The sequence below is a fragment of the Carcharhinus amblyrhynchos genome, chromosome 22 (genome assembly GCF_965287045.1).
Source record: "Carcharhinus amblyrhynchos chromosome 22, sCarAmb.v2.hapA, whole genome shotgun sequence".
Lineage (NCBI taxonomy): Eukaryota > Metazoa > Chordata > Chondrichthyes > Carcharhiniformes > Carcharhinidae > Carcharhinus > Carcharhinus amblyrhynchos.
Window position 1 is genome coordinate 38,895,725 of NC_137345.1, and position 26,407 is coordinate 38,922,131.

At 43.2% G+C, this 26,407-nt stretch overlaps 1 protein-coding gene across 1 annotated transcript in view; it reads right to left on the reverse strand.

The window, feature by feature from the left end:
- Nucleotides 1-818: 818 nt before the first annotated feature.
- Nucleotides 819-26,407, reverse strand: part of LOC145356879 (bile acid receptor-like) — a 158,283-nt gene continuing 132,694 nt past the window's right edge. The window contains exons 10-11 of the mRNA XM_080209848.1: nt 9,756-9,869; nt 819-2,119 (exon numbers count right to left, since the gene is read on the reverse strand). Coding sequence (XP_080065974.1) covers nt 1,881-2,119; nt 9,756-9,869 — 353 coding nt within the window. The 3' untranslated portion in view covers nt 819-1,880. The remainder of the gene's footprint in view (nt 2,120-9,755; nt 9,870-26,407) is intronic.

Below are 26,407 nucleotides of genomic sequence, written 5' to 3' on the forward strand. Positions count from 1 at the left end.
GAGATTGTTTAATAAACCTGCATCATTATGTATTACCAAATCCAAAGTAGCTTGACCATTCTTTCAATTCCCCTCTGCTTTCCTTCTTATTTAAACAATATTTTACACATGAACAGTTGATTAATTTGAGCTGACTCTTCAGTTGTACCCAGTAATATATAAGAGACAATTTCTCAAAGAGTATTAAGCATTAGAAATAAACTCAAAACTAAGATAAAAACAGTAGGGTAATGTTAATGTCCTGGGATATGAGTCTGAGAAGCAAGATATGGGTGAATTCAAAAGGGTTGAGAGTTGATGTGCTGTTTGATCTTTCTTTCATTTTCATTCAATATTGCTCTGTGTTACACTCCAATATCTGAATAAGAAATTTGCTTCCATGTCTTCTTAGTCTTGCTGTTTAGTCAGCTGCCTTGAGTTAATACAGAATAGCTTGCCTTGACAGCCGAAACTAACTCAAATTTTTGTAGGGACCAATTCCACTTTACTTTGCACTTGTGCTATATTATGATTGACAGAAGAAATTGGTAAGAAGTTGCACCCTACCACACAACAAAACCATGCCAATTTGCTAAATATATGAGGCAACATACATTTGCTTCTGAATCTTCTAGCCATTATTTTTCAATAATTAGCAATCAAATATGTTCATAGTCCAGTGCTTTGTGCATGGAGTGATGCTAGTTTGTATCTGTAATTTCCCCATCTAGAGAGATCCTATTATCAGTCATGTTAAACTGAGGTGATGACTTTGAGTCAGAATATTCAGTGATACATGTGAATTATATAATAGCTGATTTTATTCAGTGAATACACATTCCACCAAATATTGCTCTATCATGACAATGTGAGAGAGTTTTAAGTTGTCAGGTAATCACAGACATGTACATAGGATCAGTGTCTATCACATACTTCTAATTTTGTGTATTTAGCTAATATTTACAAATTGAGTTTTGATATTACATATAACATGGGTTACCCATGAAGGGTGTCACAATACAGATCTTAAATATAGATTTAAACTTATCAGAAAGTATTAGAAACAAGTGACAATTAAAACTCCCTTGTGGTGTCATGTCCAGGTTTTCACTTAGTTTGTCTTACAGCATATAGATATTTTAATATTTTCTTTAAAATAGCATTTTTTTATCTGCTCCAGGTGAAAGCCTCTAAAGCTTCTCACTTCTAATAAATTCTATTAATGCCCATTGTTTTCAATTAAAATTCACAATGTATAGCATAATAGTTTATTGAATATTCTTCGTTTCTAGCATTTGAAGGAATGCTGCAGTTTCTTCATTCAGATTTGTTATAATAATTTTAAATGAATATTAGTGATTTTGTAATTTAATATATTTATTGCAACATTTTGTAATATTTAATGTAAATTCATGTCAAAATTAAGAACAGATTATTTGGGAATTTAGGCACATTTGGGGATGTGACAATCTAAAAGGTTGCTTTTTCAGCTGGTGCTCAGCTTAAACTTTCCCAGCAAATTCTTGGTCTTGTTTCAGAAATGTGAATTACAAACTGTCTTAATTACTGGGAGGCCAATCTTACACTGATTGAGAAAAATGCTTTACAGAATAAAAATATAATGGCAAAGCAATTGGTGACAAACGAAATAAGAGGTATTGGTCAGTATAGTAAATAAAAATATAAAAGCAAGAGCCTCAGTTACTGTAATAACTAGAGACTTGTTATATTCAATAACTAGATTTTGCCTTCCACATAGTTTGACATAGTAGCTGCTGACTGATGAAAATTAAAGTGAAATCTTACATCAATGATTTTTGTGGTTTTGTATTATAAAAAAAGTCTGGTTTGCAGTGGAACAGACTGGTCCAAAAACACCTATAGAATTCTGTGATAATCCTTCACTGTACATCCCAAATTTCACAGAGCAAGGGCGTGAGTTTCTGATCCTTCATCTTCCATGACATCAATACCTCTGAATGGTTGTGGTTAAGCGTTCTAAGTTGAGTAAGGCGACCTAACAGCCGAGCAAAGCGCTGTGGACTCTCTGGATGATGGATCTTGGAGTACTTGTATAAAATCTCCAAAAGAGGCTCCTGTAGCTTTTCTACATGTTCTTTATTCTTTATATAGGGTCGATCTACAGAACAATAAAAATGACCATAAGATGTGAACAACCAACCTGGCATACTGCAATTTAACTATAAATGTGAAAGTACGTGGGGGTTGGTTTCATCTTTCAGCCTAGGTATTAAAGATTGCCTGGGGATGGCATGGAAAAGAAAATCTGTTTGGAAGGTTTGCATGTCTCGATTATTACCTACTATTATCTACTATTCTCTGGCTGTTCACGCCCCAGCCACATCACCATTCACTGCAGCGGGACCAGAGAATCCCAGCCGCAGGTGAAATCGAGAATTCCATCCTATATTTTTTCTCCATTGAAATGAATGGGAGAGAAGTCTAACTAGTCATATCAGTGCCGCATGTACATTCTTTCTGATCTCTGACTAGATGATACTGATTAACCAGCCAATAAAATCAAAACTATAACCCATGTTTCTGGCAGTATTCTAATGAAATTATTCAAAGAAGTGAACAAATTGTGACATGAATGTTGAACATTCCAGGAGAAAATAAAGGAAAAGACACCTTTTTTGGTGGGATTTCAAAAGGTGTCAGATACAATGGTTTTTCCATCAGCAATAAAAGCAAATCCATTCAAAAATTACAGTTTCTAGTAATTTGACTGCCACATCTTCTTCTTTTATCCAAAGCAAAAACTGAAATAATTCTTTGAATGCTTACATAGAAACATAGAAACTAGGAGGGGAGTAGACCATTCAGCTCTGTTCCACCATTGAATGTGATTATGGCTGATCCTTATTCTCAATGCAATATTCCCACTTTCCCCCCATATCCCTTGATACAATTAAAATCTTGAAAACAACCTGGGTGGGATTTTACAGCTTTTTTCATCCCAAAACCGTAAAATCCCATCTGAGACACTGGATCTTTCCATTGTCCACCCCTCACCCACTCCAATTCCAGTGGCGGGTGAGGTGATAAAATTCCAGCCTCTATCTCTTTCTTAAATACATTCAGTGACTTGGCTTCCACAGCCTTCAGCAATAGAAAATGCCAACGTCATAAATATTCTTGCTTATTGCTTTTAAACTATATGTGTATGTAGTTGGCTCTTACCATAAGAATCAAAAGAATGAGGAGCAGGAGTAGGCAATTTAGTCCCTCAAGACTGCTCTGCTATTTAATAGAATCACAACTGATCTCATCTCAGCCTCAACTCCACTTACCTGCCTGTTCACCACAGTCCTTCAAACTCTTACTAACTATAAATCTGTCTTCCTGTTCTTTAAATTTACTCAATGTCCCAGCATCCAGCATGCTCTGTGGCGATGAATTCAAGACAATGATCCTTTGAGAGAAGAAATGTTTCATCTCTGTTTTAAATCTGCCACCCCTTATCTTAAAACTATGACCTCTTCTTCTTGGTAGCTCTACAAGAGGAAACAACCTCTCCACGTCTACTTTGTCAGTCTCCCTTATCATCTTGTACACCTCAACTAGGTTTCCTCTCTTCTGAACTCGAGGGAGTATAGGACTAAACTGCCCAATCTCTATTCGTAAGACAAACCCCCCATCTCTGGAATCAATCTAGTGAACCTCCTCTTAACCACTTCCAATGCAGCTACATCCCTCCTCAAGTAAGAGAACCAAACTTGTATACTATATTCTAAATGTGGTCTCATTAATGCTTTGTACAGTAGCGGCAACACTTCACTACTTCTATATTTTATTCCCTTAACAATAAACGCCAAGATTCTATTTGACTTTCTTATTACCTGCTATGCCTGTATAATAGTTTCCTGTGATTCATGCTTGAGGACACCCAGACACCTCTGCACCAAAGCACTCTGAAATTTCTCTCCATTTAGATAATAATTTGCCTTTGTATTTTTCCTACCAAAATGAATAACCACGCACATAATCATGATGAACTCCAAATTTTACTACGTGTACTTAACCTACCGATATCCATTTGTAAATTTCTTATTTAATTTTTGCAACATACTATCCCACTGATGTTAGTGTCATACGCAAATTTGGCTATAGCACCTATTTTCCCTGCATCCAAATCATTAATATAGTTGGGACCTGAGGACCAAAGCTTCTGGCATCCACTAGTTACATCTTGCCAACCCAATAAAGGCCCAGTTATCCTGACTCTCTGCTTTCTGTTGGCTAACCAATCTCTATCTAAACTAATAAATGACTGCTAATTCCATATTAACTAACCTTTTGTGTGGTACCTTATCAAATGCTTTCTGAAAATCCAGGTACACTACATCTACAGGATCACCATTACTGTCTTGCTTGTTACAGCTTCAGAGAACTCAAGCAAATTGGTCAGACATGATTTACCCTCCGTAAAGACATGCTGACTCTGATAGATTGCATTTTGACTTTCTAAATGTACTGTTATTGCTTCATACTTCCTTTATAATGGATTCTAATGATTTCCCAACCACAATGTTAAAGTAATTGATCTACAGTTTACTATATTTTGCCTTCCTCCCTTTTTGAATAAGGGCCTTATTAGCATTTTTCCAATCTATTGGAACTGTTCCCTTACCCAAGGAATTTTGGAATATTATAACCAATGAGACCATAAGACGAAAAGACATAGGAACAGAATTAGGCCACTCGGCCCATCGAGTCTGCTCCGTCATTCAATCATGACTGATATTTTTCTCATCTCCATTACCCCGATCCCCTTTTTAATCAAGAACCTATCTATTTCTTTCATAAACATACTCAATGACCTGGCCTCCTCAGCCTTCTGTGGCAAGAAGTTCCACAGAGTCACCACTCTCTGGTTGAAGAAATTCCTCTTCATCTCTGTATTAAAGGATTATCCCTTTAGCCTGAGGTTGTGCCTTCTGATTCTAGTTTTTCCTACTAGTGGAAACATCCCCTTCACATCCACTCGATCCAGGCCTTGCAGTATCCTGTAAATTTCAATAAGATCCCCCCTCATCCTAGCCAACGAGTGCAGACCCAGAGTCCTCAACCATTCCTTATACGACAAGCTCTTCATTCCAGAGATCATTCTTATGAACCTCCTCTGGATCCTTTCCAGGGCCAGCACACCCTTTCTCAGATATGGAGCCCAAAACTGCTCACAATACTCCAAATGAGATCTGACCAGAGCTTTATATCACCTCAGGAGTACATCACTGCTCTTGTATTCTAGCCCTCTCGACATGAATGCTAACATTGCATTTGCCTTTCTAACTGCCAATTGAACCTGCACGTTAACCTTAAGAGAATTTTGAACAATGACTCCCAAGTCCTTTTGTGTATCTGATTTCCTAAGCATTTTCCCATCTAGAAAATAGTCTATGCCTCCATTCCTCCTTCCAAAGTGTATAACTTCACACGCATTTCCACATTGTAATCCATCTGCCATGTCTTTGCCCACTCTCCTAACCTGTCTAAGTCCTTCTGCATTCCCCCTGCTTCCTCAATACTATCTGTCCCTCTACGCATCTTTGTATCATCAGCAAACCTAGCAACTGTGCCTTCAGTTCCTTCCTCCAAATTGTTAATATATACTGTGAAAAGTTGTAGTCCCAGCACTGACCCCTGAGGCTCACCCCAGGCACTGCCTGCCATCCTGAAAAAGACCTCTTTATCCCCATTTCTCTGCCTTCTGCCAATCAGCCCATCCTCTATCCATGCCAGGATCTTACCCTTAACACCATGGGTTCTTAACTTATTTAACAGTCTCCTATGCAGCACCTTGTCAAAGGCCTTCTGGAAATCTAAATAAATCACGTCCACTTTTTCTCCTTTATCTAACTTCCTTATTACCTCCTCAAAAGAACCCTAACAGATTTGTCGGACATGACTTCCCCTTGACAGAGCCATGCTGACTCAGTCCTACTTTAACATGCACTTCCAAGTATTTTGCAATCTCATCTTTAATAATGGACTCTAAAATCTTACCAATGACCGAAATCAGGCTAACTGGCCTATAATTTCCCATCTGCTGCCTTCCTCCCTTCTTACACAGCAGTGGATCCACTAAATGGATCCACTATCTTCAGCACCACTTCCTTTAACATCATAGGCTATAAGCCATCAGGCCCTGGGAATTTGCCTGCCTTCAGTCTTTTTAGGAAGTCAAAGAACAAAAGAACAAAATCTGCCCGGGAAACAGGCCGTTCGGCCCAACGAGCCCACGCCGCCATCTCAACACCACCAGTCCCCCTCTTCCCCCACAACCCCTGTCTAATGTTTTATGGCCATCCAGGTTGAGGGAAACTGATTTAGGGACAATTTATTCCTGCCAATCGCCTAACAGCACATCTTTGGGGTGTGGGAGGAAACCGGAGCACCCGGAGAAAACCCACGCAAGCGCGGGGAGAATGCGCGAACTCCCACAGACACCGGCCCAAATCCATGTGTCTGCACAGCAATCAGCGGTAGTCACTGAGCTGTCGTCTTGCCCAGTATCTTGTCCAGTTTAGGCACACACTAACGACATGAAGCACTAGGCCAATCCTGAACAACCAAGAGCAGCCCCAGTACGACCCATCGTGTGTATGCCCCTCGTTGGACACGAGGTGGACCGACTTAAAACCTGTGAATGAAAAGTCCCTAGGAGTCGAGGATAACTTGCTCCCACACTTCCACATAAGTTCTTCGGATCTGAGGAATCCAACGTGTGATCTATAGTCTCTGTCACAGGTGGGACAGATGGTCGTTGCACGTGCAAGTGATTGGAGTGCCTAGGTTACCACAAGCTCACTGTTGCATGCAGTTGACTCACTATGATGCTTGGCTGTTACATTTTTAATCCTTCCTGTTGGCAAATCCTACCACCACTCCAGCAGTGGGTTAACGGGCAAAGGGGAGTGGTGTGCTGTAAAATTGAGTTCTATAGCAGCAGCTGTCATCTATACACCACCCATTTATTTTACCTATGACAGGGGAAGCATTATACACCCTGCTTGTCCAATGCCAAATTGAGGTCCTTATGTGTCCAGGCCACCAGATGAAACTTGGCAGCATCATGGCAGGCCCAGGGAGGGTGCCTCCGGGTTGGTCACCCTGCACCAACTGGAGACCCTTTCTCCAAGGTAACTCTCTGCCTTGTTTAAGTCGACTGGATCAATGCAATTCTGAGTGTGCCATTTTCTTTATGGTGGCCACCATTGCTGAAACCCATTCTGTAGTCTTTTTTATGGGAGTTATAATATCCAGTGTCACTATCTGATTTAGCTCATTGACTACTTTCTGCTGCACAGCTATTGGTACTCATGTCAGAGCAAAAATTATTGGTGGTGCGTTGGTGAATCATTTAATCTCATTTGGTATATTGCTTGTAGCTTACCAATTTCACCACTGTTGAAGAGGTCTTTGTACTCTATCATATTGTTGCAGCTTTGGACTGAGTTGGATGAGCTCCAGTACGATGCTGTGCCAAAGACCAACAGTGGCATTACATTCTGGTCAACCATATGAAACTTGAAGCTGCCCTCTGTAAAATGGAGAATGGCCATGTCTTCAGTGCAGATGGTTTGTCCACCAAGGCCACAAGGACAACCTGCTTATTGGGATCCAATGCTGCATATAGGTCTAATTCTCGTATCATTTGGCTGGGCAATACTTTACACTTTGCTGCATTGCCAATCTTTAGTTTTGCATTGCTGCAAATCATGTTCAGAGTGATGAAAATCTTAACCTTTTCTGTAACAGTGTGACACTCTCACAATGGAGTGTTCTTGGAGGTTCAATGGTTTGGTTGCTCTGGCTGAACTCTGGTCCAATCAGTTTGTTGATACTCCTAACCATGGGAGAACTAACCAGCTGCATGTGCCTGGTGGCAATGGAAGGAGGCCGTGATTTCATTCTGCAGCATTTTTGCTAAATGATTCCACTTTCCACATGTATTGCAGCGTTTACCACACACCAAACCTGCTGTTCTATTCTAAAGGTGATGGTCATTTCTATTGGGACAGGTGTGCTCTGTACTGTGAAAACTTCTGATTCCCACCTGAACTCCTAACTGCTTTTTTCCAGGCTGTTCATTTAGCATGCAAATACAAAGGCTAAATTTAGCCAGGAAATCATTTGAAATGCCTTCTCTTCCTGTTCTCAGGCCATTATCTCTGCTGTGCCTTAGGGGTTTATCCTTGACTCCATTCTATTTCTCAGCTACATACAGCTCCTCAGCAACATTATCCAAAGATTCAGTGTTAGTTTTCACATGTACGCTGCTGGCACCTCAACCTCACCACCAATACTCATGCCTCCTCCATCCATTTTTGATAAATTATCAAACCACTTGTCTTATATCAAGTATGGGACGAACAGGAACTTCCTGCATTAAATGTTGGAAGGACTGAAGTCACTGACTCTAAACTCTATTCCGTAGCTAGAGATCCCTCCTGACAACAGTCTGAGATTAAGGGTGTCAATTCACAACCTTGGTGTTACCTTGATCTTGAGATAAGCTTCTGACCTTGTATTTCTGTTATCACTAAAAATCCTACTTTCACTTCCATAACATGACCTGACTTTGTTCCTGTCTCAGCTCATCTATTTAAAGTTTTAATGTTTATTTATTAGTGTCACAAGCCAGCTTACATTAACACTGTAATGAAGTTACTGTGAAAATCCCCTAGTCGCCACACTCTGGAGAATTTAGCATGGCCAATGCCTCTAACCAGTATGTCTTTCGAACTGTGGGAGGAGCTCAGAGCACTCGGAGGAAACCCATGCAGACACAGTGAGAACGTGCAGGCTCTGCACAGACAGTGACCTAAACCAGGAATCAAACCCAGATCCCTGGCACTGTGAAGCAGCAGCGCTAACCACTGTGCCACCATACTGCCCCAACCTGCTGTTGAAACCTTCATTCATGCCTTTATTACTTCTAGCATCGACTACTCCAATGCACTCCTAGATGATCTCCCACATTCTACCTTTAAGCTTGAGGTCGTTGAAAGTCTGCTGCCTATATTTAGCTTATAGCAAGTCCCCAACTCCAAAACCCATGTGCTTGCTGACCTACTTTGGTTCCAGGTCAGCCACTGCCTTGATTTTAAAATTCTCATCCTTCTTTTCAACTCTCTCAGAACTCTCTCTATTAGCCCTTCAATTCTCTGAGATACCTGTGCTCCTCCAATTCTGGCCACTTCTGCATCCACACTTTTAATTACTCCATAATAGATAAGTAATTAGTGGCTTATCTTCAGTTGTGGAGGCCCCAAATCTGAAATTGCCTCTCTTCACCTCACTGCCTCTCTATCCTGATTTGTCTCAAATAATTTTATAAAACCTATTTTTTTGTCAAGATTTAATCATGTAGCCTAATATTTCCTTAGGTGGCTCACTTTCATATGTTTTTTTCATGCCTCTGTGAATGCCTTGTGATGTTTCATTATGTTAATGTTACATAAATATAACCTGTTGTTGTAAATTCTGAATTAAACTAAATAAAAATTATAACTTTTCTATTAAAACTTTAAAAGCAGAGATACATATCGACAGAACGTTAAATGCAGATTCTGCCATCATACATACAGATCCACTGAAATAGAACATCAGTTCCCAGCCAAGAGGTGTTACTTCCATACCATTTCACCTTTATTTCATTGGAGCCAATCTCAAATAAATCAGTGCTTGGTTGGATTAGATTCATAATCATCACTAGTGTAATTTAGTTAGTGATTTTTATTTTTTACCTGAAAATAGAATTGTGGTTGCAGAAAGTAAGGCATATTCAGTGTCTGTCACATTCAGTTCCCCCATACTTCTGTAGAAATCGAACATTGGTGTAATAAATTCTTCAGCTGTACCTGGTTATATAGAGAAGCAAAATTAAACTTTCCAAATTTACTTTTCAATAAAACATCGTATGATGCATGATATTTGAGTTGTGTTGCATATATGTAAAAATTTAAGATATATATTAAAAGTAAATTCCATGAGCACCAAAAAGTAAAGTTAAAGTTGAAGAGTTCATTTACTTTAATAAATTGAAACATAGAATCATAAGAAATAGGAACAGGAGTAGGCCATTTGACCCTTCAAGCCTTCTTCACCATTCATTGTGACCATAGCTGATCATCCAACTCAAAAGCCTGATCCTGCCTTCCCTCCATATCCTTTGATCCCCTTCACCCCATTTTCATTCCCTTCTCATTAACTAGTATCCCAGTGATGGAAAAATAAAGAAGTGTGTAGTCTCATCTGGAATTTGCAGCATTTCAAAATTGCTTTTAACCGAGCGGCATTTGGGGGGAATTATCCGTTCCCAACAGCGGCAGGAATCATGGTGAGTGAGGGAAACAGGATTTTGTGGGAGGCCAACAAATCAGTTTCCCTGATATTGGGAAATTAAAATGAAATCTTGTTCTCCTGATCTTCATGGCAACATAAAGGTTGATTGAGTGTTTCCCATGGGGCAATATCAGGAATCCTATTTGCATCTCGGGAATGCTCATTAAAAGTCCAACAGACATTAACCGTGTTCCTCCTCCAAATAAAGCACCCAGTCAATGGGAATTTACAACGTTCTGGCTTATGACTTTATGTTCATGGTGTGCACCAGGTGAGGTGGACTTCTTCCTGGACCTTTACGTTGGTTGATGCTGGTTTTGCCCTCTTAGGGACCATTCTCACGTGTAAGTAGCTGAACCTGTACTAAGGCTGGAAATGATATACAGGTGAAGGTGGGGTGGAAAGGTGGAGTAGAGGATTTGCAGAAGATGTAGACAAAGGCTCAAAACCTGGGTGGAAGGATGGAATGGAGGCTATGCCAGGAAGGCAGACGAAGGCTGGAATACAGGATAGAGTTTCCAGGGAAGGGGCGCAGAATGTGAAAGAAGGATGAATACTTAGATGGCAGGGTCCGTGGTGTTGATGGTGGTGTCCAGGGGAGAACTCAGTGGAATGATGATAGGAGAGAACAATGACCATTAGAGGGGGAAGTAGAATACGGTAGGGTGGACATGAAACATGTCTATGTTTGACAGATGTAGGTGTCAATGGATGGCAAGGGGAACAAGGAATGTGGCACAGATAATTGGAGGGGATAGGGTCAGGGTGGGCATGTGTGGTAGGAGTGTTGGCTGCAAGGGGCAGAAAGCCATGTAGTAGTGGATGATGATAGTTCTCAGGATAATGGGGGAGGTTCAAAGGTGACAGAGGGAAGATAAAGGTGACATTGGGTGGTCAGTGCTATTGAGGAGAAGGTAATGGATGATATGGGGAAGGTAGAAGGTGGTGGAGCATGTTTGGAAGGAAGTGTGCATTATTTCTCCAGCAGCAGCAAGGCAATGCCTTGATGTAAAACTGTGTTACATCGAAGTGGGAGAAGGGTCTTTTCTGGCTGCCCCCAAACCTCCATCCTCCTGGGTGAATGGTCATGTGGTTAGTATTCTATGCTGCCACGGCAATGGTCCCATATACCATGGAGCCAGAGACAAGCAGAAAACTGTCCGCATGAGGCTTCTTGCAATCGGCTGAATAAAGAAATCCCCTGAGGAAAGTGTATGAGAACAATGCTCAGTTATGATCCTTAGTGTATGTGAAGCCCACATTGCAGTAGGTTTGTTTATGGGCCTCAGGACATTGAGATCCAGCAGGTTGAGGGGCGGCTGTTCAGTCTGAGCTATTTGCCATTGGTTGCAGTCAGAATCAGAGTTGAAAGGAGGAAAGGAGGTGGATGCCTAGAAGGGATATGGCAGGTGGTGGCCAGCCAACTCCTGCCCCCAAACATCCATCCTCCTGGGTGAATGGTCATGTGGTCAGTATTCTATGCTGCCGAGGCAATTGTTCCATATACAGTTTTGAAGGTGCCGGAGACAAGCAGACTCCACATGAGGCTTCTTGCAGATGGCTCTCATCACCCTGGTCAAAGAGCATTGTCTACAGACACATTTATATGTGAACAGGAGGAACACCCATCTCTAGCCCTCTTGCTGTCTTTCACTTGGAAAGGACAACACCAGCAGGATAATCAATGAGCTGATGAGTGATTCTCCTGTATCCAAGTTATGTATAGAACTTTGGTGAGGCCACAGCTAGAGTAGTGTGTGCAGTTCTGGGTGCCACATTATGGAAAGAATTGAAATTGCACTGGAGAAGGTGATTCATCAAGATACCACCTGGGATGGAACGTTTAAGTTATGAAGAGAAGTTGGGTAGGCTTGGTTCGTTTTCGTTGGAGCAGGGAAGACTGAGGGAGCAACTTGATGGGAGTGTACTAGATTATGAGGGACATGGACAGAGTGGATAAGGAGCAGTTATGCCCCTTAGTTGCAGGGTCAGTCACAAGGGGACATATGTTCAAGGTGAGGGGCAGGAGTTTAGGGTGTGAGGAAGGAACTTTTCATCAGCAGGTGGTGACAGTCTAGAATGCACTGCCTGGGAGGGGGTGGGGTAGAGGTAGGTTGCGTCACATCCTTTAAGAAGTATCTGGATGAGCACTTGGCACATAATAACATTCAAGTCTATGGGCCAAGTGCTGGCAAATGGGATTAGGTGGGAGTTCAGGTGTTTCTAATGTGTTGGTATGGATTCGATGGGCCAAAGGGCTTCTTCTGCACTCTATGATTCTATAATATGACTGGCTGGGAATTAAGTGTGACAAGTGTATTGGTCATTCATCATGGTCACATATCATGTGCCTTTGCTAATAGCGCAAATATGGAGGTAAAGGCTACTCACTGTGGTGAGATTATGTGAGAATGAATAAAGCTGAAGTTCTTCATGTTAGGGGATATGTTTAACCCCTGGATGCATGTGGAAAGTTGCACTGCAGAATATCCATTGAATCCATGAGACTTGCAGAAGGAATAAAACTGAATACATTTACAAATGTGAAGTAGACACAATAAGTGAATATCAGTGCCACAGTTGTGCATATAATGCTTTTTACTTTTTCTTACTCCATCAGTACAGCTAGGTAGAGCCCCAATATCCACAGCAGAGTTGGAGACAGACTGCTGAATATTAAGTCCTGTTGCCAGTGATGACTTCAGCTGGCATTCTCTGAGGCTCGAGGTCTGAGGGCCCTGCCTGCTAAGGATCTTCAGCTCTGGGGCAGGGATATGCTAATTGGCCTGACCCGCTGGAGGTGGTAGAGTCATTGGCAGGGGGGAGTTGGAGTAGCACCCTTGGAGAATGTCCTACGTGGATGTGCCCAGGATAAATATCTGGAGAAACTCCACCCTATGGTTTCCACTGACCCTTCCACGAGGAGAAGGTGCACCTGGAAGGAAGTCAAGGCGCCACATTTCTCTCTTGCCTGGCCACTGCTGGATCTCACCCATGGCTAAAGCAATAGAGTACAGGTTTGAGTCAAAAGTCAGCAAAAACTGCTGGACCTGGGTCTTCAAGGAAGTGCCATCCTTTCCATAGTGGCTTCAATGCACTTGCACGCCACAGCCATCAGACAGAATGCCGACAGATTCCTCCATCCCTCATCCCATTTTGCCGATGACTCTTACAACTTTGCCTGTTGTTCTCCTGCCTCTCTATGCATCTCCAACATTTGTTCAAGGATCGATTTCAGAGGCTCATTGTCAGAAGGACTCTGCAAGTTTCTGACCTCCAGTAGAGTTCCAAATGCCAGAAGTCTAAGCTGCCACTGCCTCTGACAGCTGTGAATCACGTCTGTGAGGTGATCACCAGATTGTGAACCCAAGTCTGGTGTAGAACGAAGACGCACTGAAGTGTATATCTGAACTGGTGGAGAATGCAGGTGAATGCAGTGATGACTGTACAGTTGCGGGATCCTCGTCTTCACATTGGAGTCCAACCTGAAACAAGAATCCTGGGAGTTGGGTGAGTGAGAGGGGTTACGGGGGGTCTCCTTTGCTTTTTCAATTTTTTTCACCTTGCAGGAATTTGTTCATACTCTACTTGCCTTTATAGGACCGGGTATAGAGTATAAAAATTGGCATCTGATGTTACAGCTGTATAGAACGTTGGTTAGACCACATTTGGAGTACTGCATCCAGTTCTGGTCGCCGCACTACCAAAAGGACGTGGAGGCTTTGGAGAGAGTACAGAGAAGGTTTACCAGGATGTTGCCTGGTATGGAGGATCTTAGCTGTGAGGAGAGATTGGGTAAACTGGGGTTGTTCTCCCTGGAAAGACGGAGAATGAGGGGAGACCTAATAGAGGTGTATAAAATTATGAGGGGTATGGATAGAGTGAACAGTGGGAAGCTTTTCGCCAGGTCGGAGGTGACAAACACGAGGAGTCACATGTTCAAGGTGCGGGGGGTGAGATTTAACTCAGATATCAGAGGGACGTATTTTACACAGTGGGTGGTGGGGGCCTGGAATGCAGTCCCAAGCAGGGAGGTGGAAGCGGACACACTGGGATCATTTAAGACTTATCTGGATAGTCACATGAGCAGACTGGGAATGGAGGGATACAAAAGAATGGTCTAGTTGGATCAATGAGCAGCGCAGGCTTGGAGGGCTGAAGGGCCTGTTTCCTGTGCTGTATTGTTCTTTGTTCTTGGTACTATAGATGAAGAAGTGAGCTGCTGAGTATCTGATAAGTGGTTAAGCTTTATTCTGTTCCGAAGGTTTAAAAGAGTATACAAACTTGTAGTAAGATTAATAAACTATGTAAAAAAAGGAAAATAATTAATTGAATAAAATAATTAAATCATTAATAAAAGTGTGTTATGAACTGCAGGATAGACAATGTGTCACAGCTGCTGCATGTAGGCACTCCTGAATGCTAATGTGATCCAGGGCAAACGCATCTGTTGTAAGTGTTTGTAGCTCAAAGAGCTTTGGCGCAGTGCTATTGAGTTGGAGGTTGAGCTATGGCCACTGAGATGCATTAAGGAGGAGGGAACACTATCTGGACATTTTATACTAGGAGGCAGTTCACCTTTTATCGTCTTCTGATTTGGTTAGCAGCTGGGGCAGGAGACTGCAAGTGAGGCAGGGATCCAAAAGCTTTGAGATTCTTTCAACTTGTCTGGATGAAAGTGGGGGCTGCAGGGAGGATGAGCTGACTGAACATGGCACAGTAATACAGGAAGCTATTGAAGTGGGACAAGTTGGTGAGAGGGACACTGTTCTCTGCAGGGAAGAATAAAATTGCAGAAGCATGTGTTGCCTGCCCGTGCTAGAGTTTGAGACATCTGTTCAGGACTGGAAAGGAGCTTGGACTGGGAGATGAAGGATCTAGTCATTGAAGTCCATGCAGGTACCGATGACATTGGCAGGTAGTCAATATGATGAACTAGACACCAAAATAAGAAGCAGAATCTCAAAGGTGATGATCTCTGGATTATTACCTGAGCCACGTGCAAATTGGCATAGGGCAAATAAGGTTAGAGAAATAAATTGGTTGCTCAAAGACGGGTGTGGGAGTAGTGCATCTGGTTCGTGGGGCATTGACACCAATATTGAAGAAAGTGGAGATGGTACATTAGAACAGTTTACACCTGAACCATACTGGGACCAGTGTTCTAATGAGTTCCAAAACTAGGGAAGTAGAAGGAATTTAAACGAAATAGTGGGAGCAAGGGATCAAATTATGGAAGATCAAAGAGAAGAGACAAGGCAAGAGAGGAAGGTACAAAGATGGGAAATGATAAACAGATCTTGACAGGAAGGGATAAAGAATACAAGTCTAATAGCAAGTCAGCAGATAAGACTGGAGGTTACATAAATAATAGAAGGACAAAACAAAAGGCTCTGTATCTGAATGTATGTCCAGGAGGCTGTCACACATGTTATGGTCTTCTGATTTGGTTAGTAGCATGGGCAGGAGACTGCAAGTGAGGCAGGTAAAAGGAGCCAGAAGCTTTGAGATTCTTTCAGCTTGTTGGATGAAAGTGGGGCCTACAGGGAGGATGAGCTGACTGACCATGGCACAATAATACAAGAAGCTATTGAAGTGGGGTGAGCAAAAATGAATGTAGTGGTAATAAGGGACAAGTTGGTGAGGGGGACATTGTTCTCTGCAGGAACAGATGAACTGATAGCTCAAATAGATCATACATAAGCATGATCTGTCAGTTATTATAGAAAAATGGTTGCAGAATGACCTAGATTGAAACCTAAATATTAAAGAGTACATGACACTTAGGAAGAACTTAGGAAAAGGTTGAGGGTGGCTCTATTAATTAATGATGAAGTAAGCACAATAGAGGAGGAAGATCTTAAGTTTAGTAACCAAGATGTAGAAGCTGTTTGGGTAAGGGGGAAAAATTACAAAGGCAAGATTTCACTTGGAGGAGTGATGTACAGGCTCCCTAACAGCACCCACATGATAGGACAGATTATAAAGGAAGATATATGGGAGTTTGTCAGAAATAATAACACAGTGATAATCATGGGGGATTTTAATCTATATGTAGGGTGGAGAAGTGGCAGATGGACTTCAACCCGGATAACTGTGTAGTGGTCCATTTTGGCAGGTCAAATAGGATGACGGAATATAATATCAAGGGTAAGACTCTGAGCAGTGTAGAGGATCAGAAGGACCTTGGGGTCCGGGTCCATAGGGCTTTTAAATCGGCCTTGCAGGTAGAGGATGTGGTTAAGAAGGCGTATGGTGTACTGGCCTTCATCAATCGAGGGTTTGAGTTTAGGAGTCGGGAGATAATGCTGCGGCTTTATAAGACCCTAGTCAGACCCCTCTTGGAGTACTGTGCTCAGTTCTGGTCGCCTCATTACAGGAGGGATGTGGAAGCTATTGAAAGGGTGCAGAGGAGATTTACAAGGATGTTGCCTGGATTGGGTGGCATGCCTTATGAGGATAGGTTGAGGGAGCTCGGTCTTTTCTCCTTGGAGAGACGAAGGATGAGAGGTGACCTGATAGAAGTGTATAAGATGTTGAAAGGTATAGATTGGGTGGATTTTCAGAGGCTTTTTTCCAGGGCTGGAATGGTTGCTACGAGAGGACACAGGTTTAAGGTGCTGGGGAGCAGATACAGAGGAGATATCAGGGGTAAGTTTTTCATTCAGAGGGTAGTGGGTGAGTGGAATCGGCTGCTGTCGGTGGTGGTGGAGGCAAATTCAGTAGGGTCTTTTAAGAGACTTCTGGATGAGTACATGGGACTTAATAGGATTGAGAGTTATAGGTAAGCCTAGTAGGTAGGGATATCATTGGCACAACTTGTGGGCCGAAGGGCCTGTTTGTGCTGTATTTTTTCTATGTTCTATATAGACTGGATAAATCAGATGGCAAGGGCAACCTAAATGGTTTTTTTAGAACATCATGCTCTGGAGCCAACCAGAGCTCAAAGCTCAGCCTAAAACTGATGTTGTACTGAGACAGGATTAATTAATGAACTCATAATGAAGGCATCCTTGTGTAGCAGAGGTCAGTATGTAATTGGATGTTACATTCAGCTGGAGGGACTGAGGAATGTATTCAAGACGAGGGCTGGAATTCTCCCCGGAAATTTCTAAGTGTTGAATTCATGGGAAAACTGGAGTAATTTTCAGTGGTCATTACCACTAGCATCTCCCACACTCTGTGCACTGCAAAGGTCACCAGCGTGAATATCATTAAATTTCAGAGGGCACGGCTTATTCCACCCGGGAGGCTGAAACCAGTGGGGTCTGTGCATGCACACTGGACCCACACTGTCAGCCTCCCATTTGCTGGCTAGCTCAATCGCTGACCAGCAACCCTCCCATGGCCCGATCATGGCCCCCCCCAACCATTCCTGGGCCCAGCTCCAAACCCCTCATGACCCAGAGCACCCCGAGTTCCAGCCCCGATCCCTCCCCGACACATTTCCCCCCCAGGCATTGCCAATCCCCCAGCAGGCAGACCCACCCCAGTGATGACTCCCCGCCCCCCACCATTGGCTGAATGTCCCTCCCCCGCCACCCCGGCTGAGCCAGCCCAATCTCCAGCCTCCCTTCCCAGTGACAATCCCCGCCCCCACCCCGACCCCAATGCAGCGCAGAACCCTCCCCTGGCTGACCCCCCTAGAAGGAGAGGCTACGACATCTTCTCCGGAGTCTTCAACATCTCATTGATGAAGACGAACATCTTGCCAAGGCCATCCCCACACCCCCACTTCTTGCCTTCAAACAACCACGCAACCTCAAACAGACCATTGTTCGCAGCAAACGAGTAAAAAGTCTGACAACACCAGGTTTAAGTCCAACCGATTTATTTGATAGTAAACTCACTAGCTTTCGATATTTATTTGATAGTAAACTCACTAGTCCCTTCGTCAGGTGAATCACCTGACGAAGGGACTAACCCTGAAAGCTTGTGAGTTTACTGTCAAATAAATCGGTTGGACTTAAACCTGGTGTTGTCAGACTTTTTACTGTGTTTACCCCAGTCCAACGCTGGCATATCCACATCATTGCAGCAAACTACCCAGCCTTCAGGAGAACAATGACCATGACGCCACACAACCCTGCCACAGCAACCTCTGTAAGACGTGCCAGATCATCGACAAGGATGCCATCATCTCACGAGAGAACACCATCCACCAGGTGCACGGTACATACTCTTGCAACTCGGCCAACATTGTCTACCTGATACGCTGCAGGAAAGGATATCCCGAGGCATGGTACATTGGAGAGACCATGCAGACGTTACGGCAACGGATAAATGAACACTGCTTGACAATCACCAGGCAAGACTGTTCTCTTCCTGTTGGGGAACAGTTCAGCAGTCACGGGCATTCAGCCTCTGATCTTCAGTTAAGTGTTCTCCAAGGCGGCCTTCAGGACACACGACAGCGCAGAGTCGCTGAGCAGAAACTGATAGTCAAGTTCCGCACACATGAGAACGGCCTCAACTGGGATCTTGGGTTCATGTCACACTATCTGTAACCCCCACAACTTGCCGGGACTTGCAAAATCTCACTAACTTTCCTGTCTGGAAACAATACACATCTCTTTAACCTGTGTTTAAAGCTCTTTCCACTCACATTGTCTATACCTTTAAGAATTGATTAGCTGTAAAGACTCACATTCCAATCATTATGCATGTAAATTGAGTTTGTGTCTTTGTGTCATTTTTACGACCAGAACTCCCAGCCACCTGATGAAGGGACAGGCTGTCCCAAAAGCTTGAGGCTTTTGCTAGAAATAAACCTGTTTGGACTTCAAACTGGTGTTGTGGGATTTCTTTGTGACCCCCATAGCCCAGCCCAATTGCTGACCTCCCTATTGGTATCAATGTGTGCTATTCTGATTGGCGGTTGGTGACTAGTGCTGCAGGGATCGGTGCTGGGACCTCAGCTATTTACCATTTATATAGATGATCTGGAGGAGGGGACTGAGTGTAGGGTGATGAAATTTGCTGATGACACGAAGATGAGTGGAAAAGCAAATTGCGCGGAGGGTGTGGAAAGTCTGCAGAGGGATATGGATAGGCTGAGCGAGTGGGCGAGGACCTAGCAGATGGAGTACAATGTTAGCAAGTGTGAGGTTATCCACTTTGGCAGAAATAATAGTAGGAGGGATTATTATTTAAAGGACGAAAAGCTGCAGCATGCTATGGTGCAGAGGGACCTGGGGGTCCTCATGCGTGAGTCGCAAAAACCCAGTCTGCAGGTGCAGCAGGTGATCAAGAAGGCGAATGGTATGCTGGCCATTATAGCGAGGGGGATAGAATATAAAAGCAGGGAGGTCTTGCTGCAACTGTACAGGGCACTGGTGAGAACATAAGAACATAAGAAATAGGAGCAGGAGTAGGCCATCCAGCCCTTCGAGCCTGCCCCGCCATTCAATAAGATCATGGCTGATCTGTCGCTGCTCAGTTCCACTTTCCCGCCCTCTCCCCATAACCCTTAATCCCCTCTCTTATCAAAAACCCATCAACCCGCGTCTTAAAAATATTTAGTGAGGCAGCCTCCACCACTTCAACGGGCAGAGAATTCCAGAGATTCACCACCCTTTGAGTGAAGAAGTTCCTCCTCAACTCCGTTCTAAACCGCCCCCCTTTTATCTTGAGGCTGTGCCCCCTAGTCCTACTGTCTTTTTTGAGCGGGAAGAGTCTTTCCACCTCTATCCTATCCGTCCCATTCATCATCTTATACGTCTCAATGAGATCTCCCCTCATTCTTCTAAACTCTAACGAGTACAAGCCCAGTTTATTCAGCCTCTCCTCATAGCTCAACCCCCTCAACTCCGGTATCAGCCTAGTAAACCTCCTCTGCACTCCCTCCAAGGCCAAAATATCTTTGCGCAGGTGCGGCGCCCAAAACTGCACACAGTATTCCAGCTGCGGCCTCACCAATGCCCTATACAGCTGCAGCAAGACCTCCCTACTTTTATATTCAATCCCCCTTGCTATGAAGGCCAGCATCCCATTCGCCTCCCTGACCACCTGCTGCACCTGCAAGCTGGGTTTTTGCGACTCATGCACAAGGACCCCGAGATCCCTCTGCACCGTCGCCTGCTGCAGTTTTTCGCCCCGTAAGTAATAGTCCTTCCTACCATTCTTCCTACCAAAGTGGACCACCTCACACTTGCCAACATTAAATTCCATTTGCCATTTCCTGGCCCATTCGCCCAGCCTATCTAGATCCTTCTGCAGACTCTCCACACCCTCCGCACAATTTGCCATTCCCCCAATCTTGGTGTCATCAGCAAATTTCGACACTCTACACTCGGTTCCCTCCTCCAGATCATCTATATAAATGGTAAAAAGTTGAGGCCCCAGAACCGACCCCTGGGGCACTCCACTAGTCACCATCCGCCAATCCGAATAGCACCCACCCACTCTCTACCTCCTATTTGACAACCAATCCTCTATCCACGCTAACACCCTACCCCCAACTCCATGCCCCCTTACCTTCTGCAATAACCTCTTGTGAGGTACTTTGTCAAACGCCTTCTGAAAATCAAGAAAGACCACATCCACCGGCTCTCCTCTATCCACCGCCCTAGACACATCCTCATAGAACTCCAGTAAATTTGTCAGACACGACTTCCCTTTAATGAAACCGTGCTGCGTCTGCTCCATCAAGCAATTCCCTTCAAGATGCCTCGCAATTTCCTCCTTAATGACAGATTCTAACATTTTACCTACCACAGACGTTAAACTAACCGGCCTATAATTCCCCGCCTTTTGCCTGGCACCCTTCTTAAACAACGGCGTAACATTAGCCGTTTTCCAATCATCCGGCACTTCCCCGGAATCTAGCGACGTCTGGAAAATAACCACGAAGGCATCCACTATCACCTCCGCCATTTCTTTCAGAACCCTCGGATGCATTCCATCCAGTCCTGGGGACTTGTCCACAATCAGCCCCCTCCAGTCTGTCGAGCACCGCCTCTCTACTAACAGTAATGTCATTAAGACCCTCCAGTCCTACCACCTTTCCATCGCCAACATCCGGCAAATTATTCACGTCCTCCTCCGTGAAGACAGAAACAAAAAAGTTATTCAATACCTTAGCCATATCCCCATCCCCTACCACTAGGTCCCCTTTCTCATCCTCTAAAGGACCAACATTCACCCTAGCCAGCCTCTTCCTTTTTATATATTTATAAAAACTCTTGCTATCCTTTTTTATATTAAGCGCTAGCCCAGCTTCATAGTTTCTCCTACCCTTCTTTATCAACTTCTTTGTCAATCTTTGTTGACATTTAAACCTCTCCCAATCCTCTTCTCGCCCACTACTCTTAGCTACTCTAAATTCCTCCGCTTTTAGTTTAACACTTTGCTTCACCTCCTTCGTTATCCACGGCTTATTACCTCTCCTCCTACTATCCTTTTTGACCATCGGAATAAATTTCCGCTGAGCACCAAGAAAGATCTCCTTAAAGATCCTCCACTGCTCCTCAACAGACCCTCCCTCCAACGCGCTCCCCCAGTCCACATTCGCCAATTCTTCTCTCATCCTACCGTACTCCCCTCTATTCAAACAAAGGACACGTGTCCGGGAACCCACTTTGTCCTCCTCCATCTGCACCAGAAACTCCACCATACAATGATCACTCTCCCCAAGAGGATCCTTCACCACAAGGTCCCTAATTCTACCCGCCTCATTACATAGCACCAGATCCAAGATAGCTCGCTCCCTCGTCGGCTCCAACACACACTGTTCGAGGAAACTATCCCGGTAGCATTCGCAGCTGGAGTACTGTGTGCAGTTTTGGTCGCCGCACTTGCGCAAGGATATTTTGGCCTTGGAGGGAGTGCAGAGGAGGTTCACTAGGCTGATAGCGGAGATGAGGGGGTTGGACTATGAAGAGAGACTAAATAGTCTGGGTCTGTACTCATTGGAGTTTAGAAGGATGAGAGGAGATCTTATAGAGACGTATAAGATGATGAAAGGGATAGATAGGGTAGAGGTAGAGAGATTCTTCCCGCTTAGAAAGGATAGCAGGACTAGAGGGCACAGCCTCAAGATAAGGGGGGTGCAGTTTAGATCGGAGTTGAGGAGGAACTTCTTCACTCAAAGGGTGGTGAATCTCTGGAATTCTCTGCCCGTTGAAGTGGTGGAGGCTACCTCACTGAATATATTTAAGTCACGGGTAGATAGGTTTTTGACAGACAAGGGAATTAAGGGTTATGGGGAGAGAGCGGGAAAGTGGAACTGATCCACTTCAGATCAGCCATGATCTTATTGAATGACGGGGCAGGCTCGAAGGGCTAGATGGCCTACTCCTGCTCCTATTTCTTATGTTCTTATGTTCTCCTGCCCCAAACAATCCCAAAGTAGAGTAGCAGCAGGAACCCCCCCCCCACCTCCATCAATCACCCCACCAGGCTCCCCCCCATCAGGCCCCACCCCTTAGGCCCTGTTCCCTAGGCAATGTCTGATGGGCAGTGCCAAGGTTCCCATGGGCATTGGCACTTTGTCCCTTTTACAGTGCAGGGGCACAAATGGCACTGCCAATGCTCATGGGGCACTACCCCCTGCTGTCTAACCCTCTGGGAGGCCTCAATTGCCCCCCCCCCCCTTTACTCTAACGGGGTGTCCTGATAGTTTCCTGATAGCGAGGACTGACTGTAAACCCCGCTTGAGTGAAACACTCTGGCAGGATGGGAGAAGCTAGGGGGCCCAGAGAATTCAGCCCTGGACCCGCTAATTACATTCAAAACAGATTTAAATAAGATTAAAATTACTAAAGTGTTCATCCTGTCAGTTTCCAGCGCGGATCTGATGGCATTGGAAATCTGGCACTGGGAGACGCACTTGTACCGGGAATGCACATACGAATCCTATGCATGGCCTGCCACATGATTCTCCCACCCCACTTGGCTGAAAAATTAGCACAGCGGGATAGGAGAATCACTCTCTAGTATTTTAAATTTAAATAAGGGCTATTATGAGGGGTATGAAAGCAGAGCTAGTTAAAATGAACTGACAATTTAGGTTAAAGGATAGGTAAATAGAAATGTGTTGGCAGATATTTAAAGGGATATTTAAGAAATGATAATAGGTAAGTTCAAATCGGAAAGAAAAATTTCAAGGACAGAATCCACGATTGTAGTTAAATTAAAAAAAATTAAGACAGTATCAAACTTAAGGAAAAAACTTAAAATTATGCAAGGATGGGTGGCAGGTCAGGAGATTGGGGAGAATCATTTGAAAAAACAAAGATTATTAGGGAAGGAAAATTACAGTACAAGAGAAAGCTAACTAGAAATATAAAGACAGATCGTGTTTCTATAGGTAGTTAAAAAGAGTTAACAAAGTGAGCGTTGGTCCTTAGAAAGTGAATCTAGGGAATTAATAATGGGAAAAAAGAGATGGCACCTGAATTGAACAGATACTTTACATTGGTCTTCACTGTAGAGGATATAAGTAACATCCCAGAAATAGCTATAAATCAGGAAATGGAAGGGAGGGAAGAACTCAAGAAAAAAAGTAATCATGAAGAATGTAATATTGAGCAAATTGTTGAAGCTGTGGGGTTGACATGTCCATGGATCCCGAAGGACTTCATCCTAGGATCTTAAAATAAGTGGCTAATGAGATATTTGGTGTGTTGGTTTTAACATTCCAAAATTCCAAAATTCCCTGAATTCAGGAAAGGTTCTATTGGATTGAAAAATAGCGAATGTAATTCCTTTATTTAAAAAGGCAGAATGTCAGAAAGCAGGAAACTACAGGCCAGTTGGCTTAAAATCTGTAATAGGGAAAATGTTAGATATCGTATTAAAGATGTTATTTCAAGGTACTTAAATGAGCTCAATTTAACCAGGTAGAGTCAACATGGTTTTGTTAGAGAAATCATGTTTAACCAATTTACTGGAGTTCTTTGAAGAAATAACATGTGCTATGGATAAACTGGTCAATTTACTGTACTTAGATTTCCAGAAGACATTTGCTAATGTGCCATCACAAAGGTTATTGCAGTAAATAAAGACTAATGGTATAGGGGGTAACATATTAGCATGGATAGAAAGTTGACTAGCTAACAGGAAACAGAGAGTAGGCACAAATGGATCATTTTCTGGTTGGAAAGATGTAACAATAAGTGTGCCATAGGGATCAGTGCTGGGGCCTCAATCTTTTACAATTTATATAATTGACCTTGCTGAAGGACTGATGGTACGGTAGCTAAACTTGCTAATAATACAAAGATAGGCAGGGAAATAATTGTGAAGATGACATAATGGCATTACAAAAGGAGATGGATAGGAATGGGAAACAATCTGGCAAATGGAGTACAATGTGCATGAATGTGAAATTGTCCATTTTGGCAGTAATGCAGAGCTCTGAGATGCAGAAGGATCTGAGTGTCCTAGTATTTGAATCACAAAAGGCTAGTATACACGTAAAGCAAGTAATTAGGAAAACTAAGAGAAATTTATCATTTATTGCAAGGGGAATAGAATACAAAGGGAGATACACTTTAGTTATACAGTACATTGGTGAGACCACATTTGTCTACAGAATTTGCCTCCTTATTTAAGGAAAAATGTAGATGGATTGGAAGCAATTCAGAGAGGCTTGCTAAACTAATATCTGGAATGGACAGATTGTTTTATCAGGAAAGGTTAGACTGGCTTTCTTTGTATCTGCTGGAGTTTAGGAGAGTAAGAAATGATTTGATTGAAACATACAAGATCCATAAGGCTCTCGACAGGGTGGATGTAGACAGAATATGTCCACTTGTCAGATAATCTAGAATTAGGATCACTGTTTAAAAATCAGGGAACACCCAATTAAGAAAGAGTTGAGGATTTTGTTTTACAAGTGTTGTGAGTCTTTGGTACTCTCTTCATCAAAATCCAGTGGAAGCAAAGTCTCTGAATATTGTTAAGGCAGAGATAGGTAGATTCTTAGCAAGTAAGAGGGTGATAGGTAATTGGGATGGGTGGAAATGTGGAGTTGAGGTTACAATTAGATTAGCCTTGATCTGACTGAATGGTAATTAGGCTCAAGGGACTGAGTGACCTACTCCTGCTCCTAATTTGCATGTTCTTATTTCTTCCTCCTCCTAGATGCCCGAGGTGTTGTGGCTTCCTCGAATGGAGGATGATATTCTTCCCCTTTTCTTGCAGGTACATCAAATTGAGAGGAGAGAAAATTAGTGATTTGCTCATATATTACACATCACTCAGACATTGCCTGCACGTTGGCACTGTATTATTTGAGTTTCCTCACTGGATTGTCGGGGGAGGCTGACATTGCCTTCCACACAGACATAGCCAGTGTATTCCCCTGCAGTCTGCTCGTTGAATGGGGTGAGATTCTGAACTTCAGGGTTCCACCTCTGGCCTGGGGTCTCTCCCTCTTGTTGAGGGCCATCTTGTCTTGTTTAAAGACAGATGAATGGAATGTGAGCCCTATGAATGAAAACACGATTCAGAAGCTTGCATGCCTGTTGTGTGTGCTGAGCCCTCCCCTGTAAGGCATTAAGATGCTATTTGTGCAGGATCTTTACATGAGATGTTCAGCTTTGAATGGCTATGACATGTTTAGTGTTGATGAGCCATCTGTTGACATCCTTGTGGATTCTATCCTTTGGACTACATGATATCCTTATGGGAGTGTGAGGTTGTAGTGAGAAGAAGTTTAAATTAACCTGGTGAAGTGGATGAGATCATTCATCCCTTTCCTGCACTCAGGCTGGTCTTTCTCTGTACCGCATTGGGTTTCACTTTAGCATAATGTATTTGCTAATCACAGTATGATCTTCCCTGTATTGGGGAAACCAAATAAAGATTGGGTGACTGCTTTGCAAAAACATCTTCATTCAAACTGCCTTTTAATTAGTGCATAGCGCAGTCACCAAGATAAGGATACTTCTCGATTTAGTTTTAGGAAATAAAGTTGGACTTGTGTATGGGGTATCAATGGAAGAGCACACTTGAGGTAGTGATCGTAATTCAGTTAGATTTAGTGTAGTTATGGAAAATGACAAGGATAGACCAGAACAAAAAAAACTCATTGTCCTATTTTTCATGG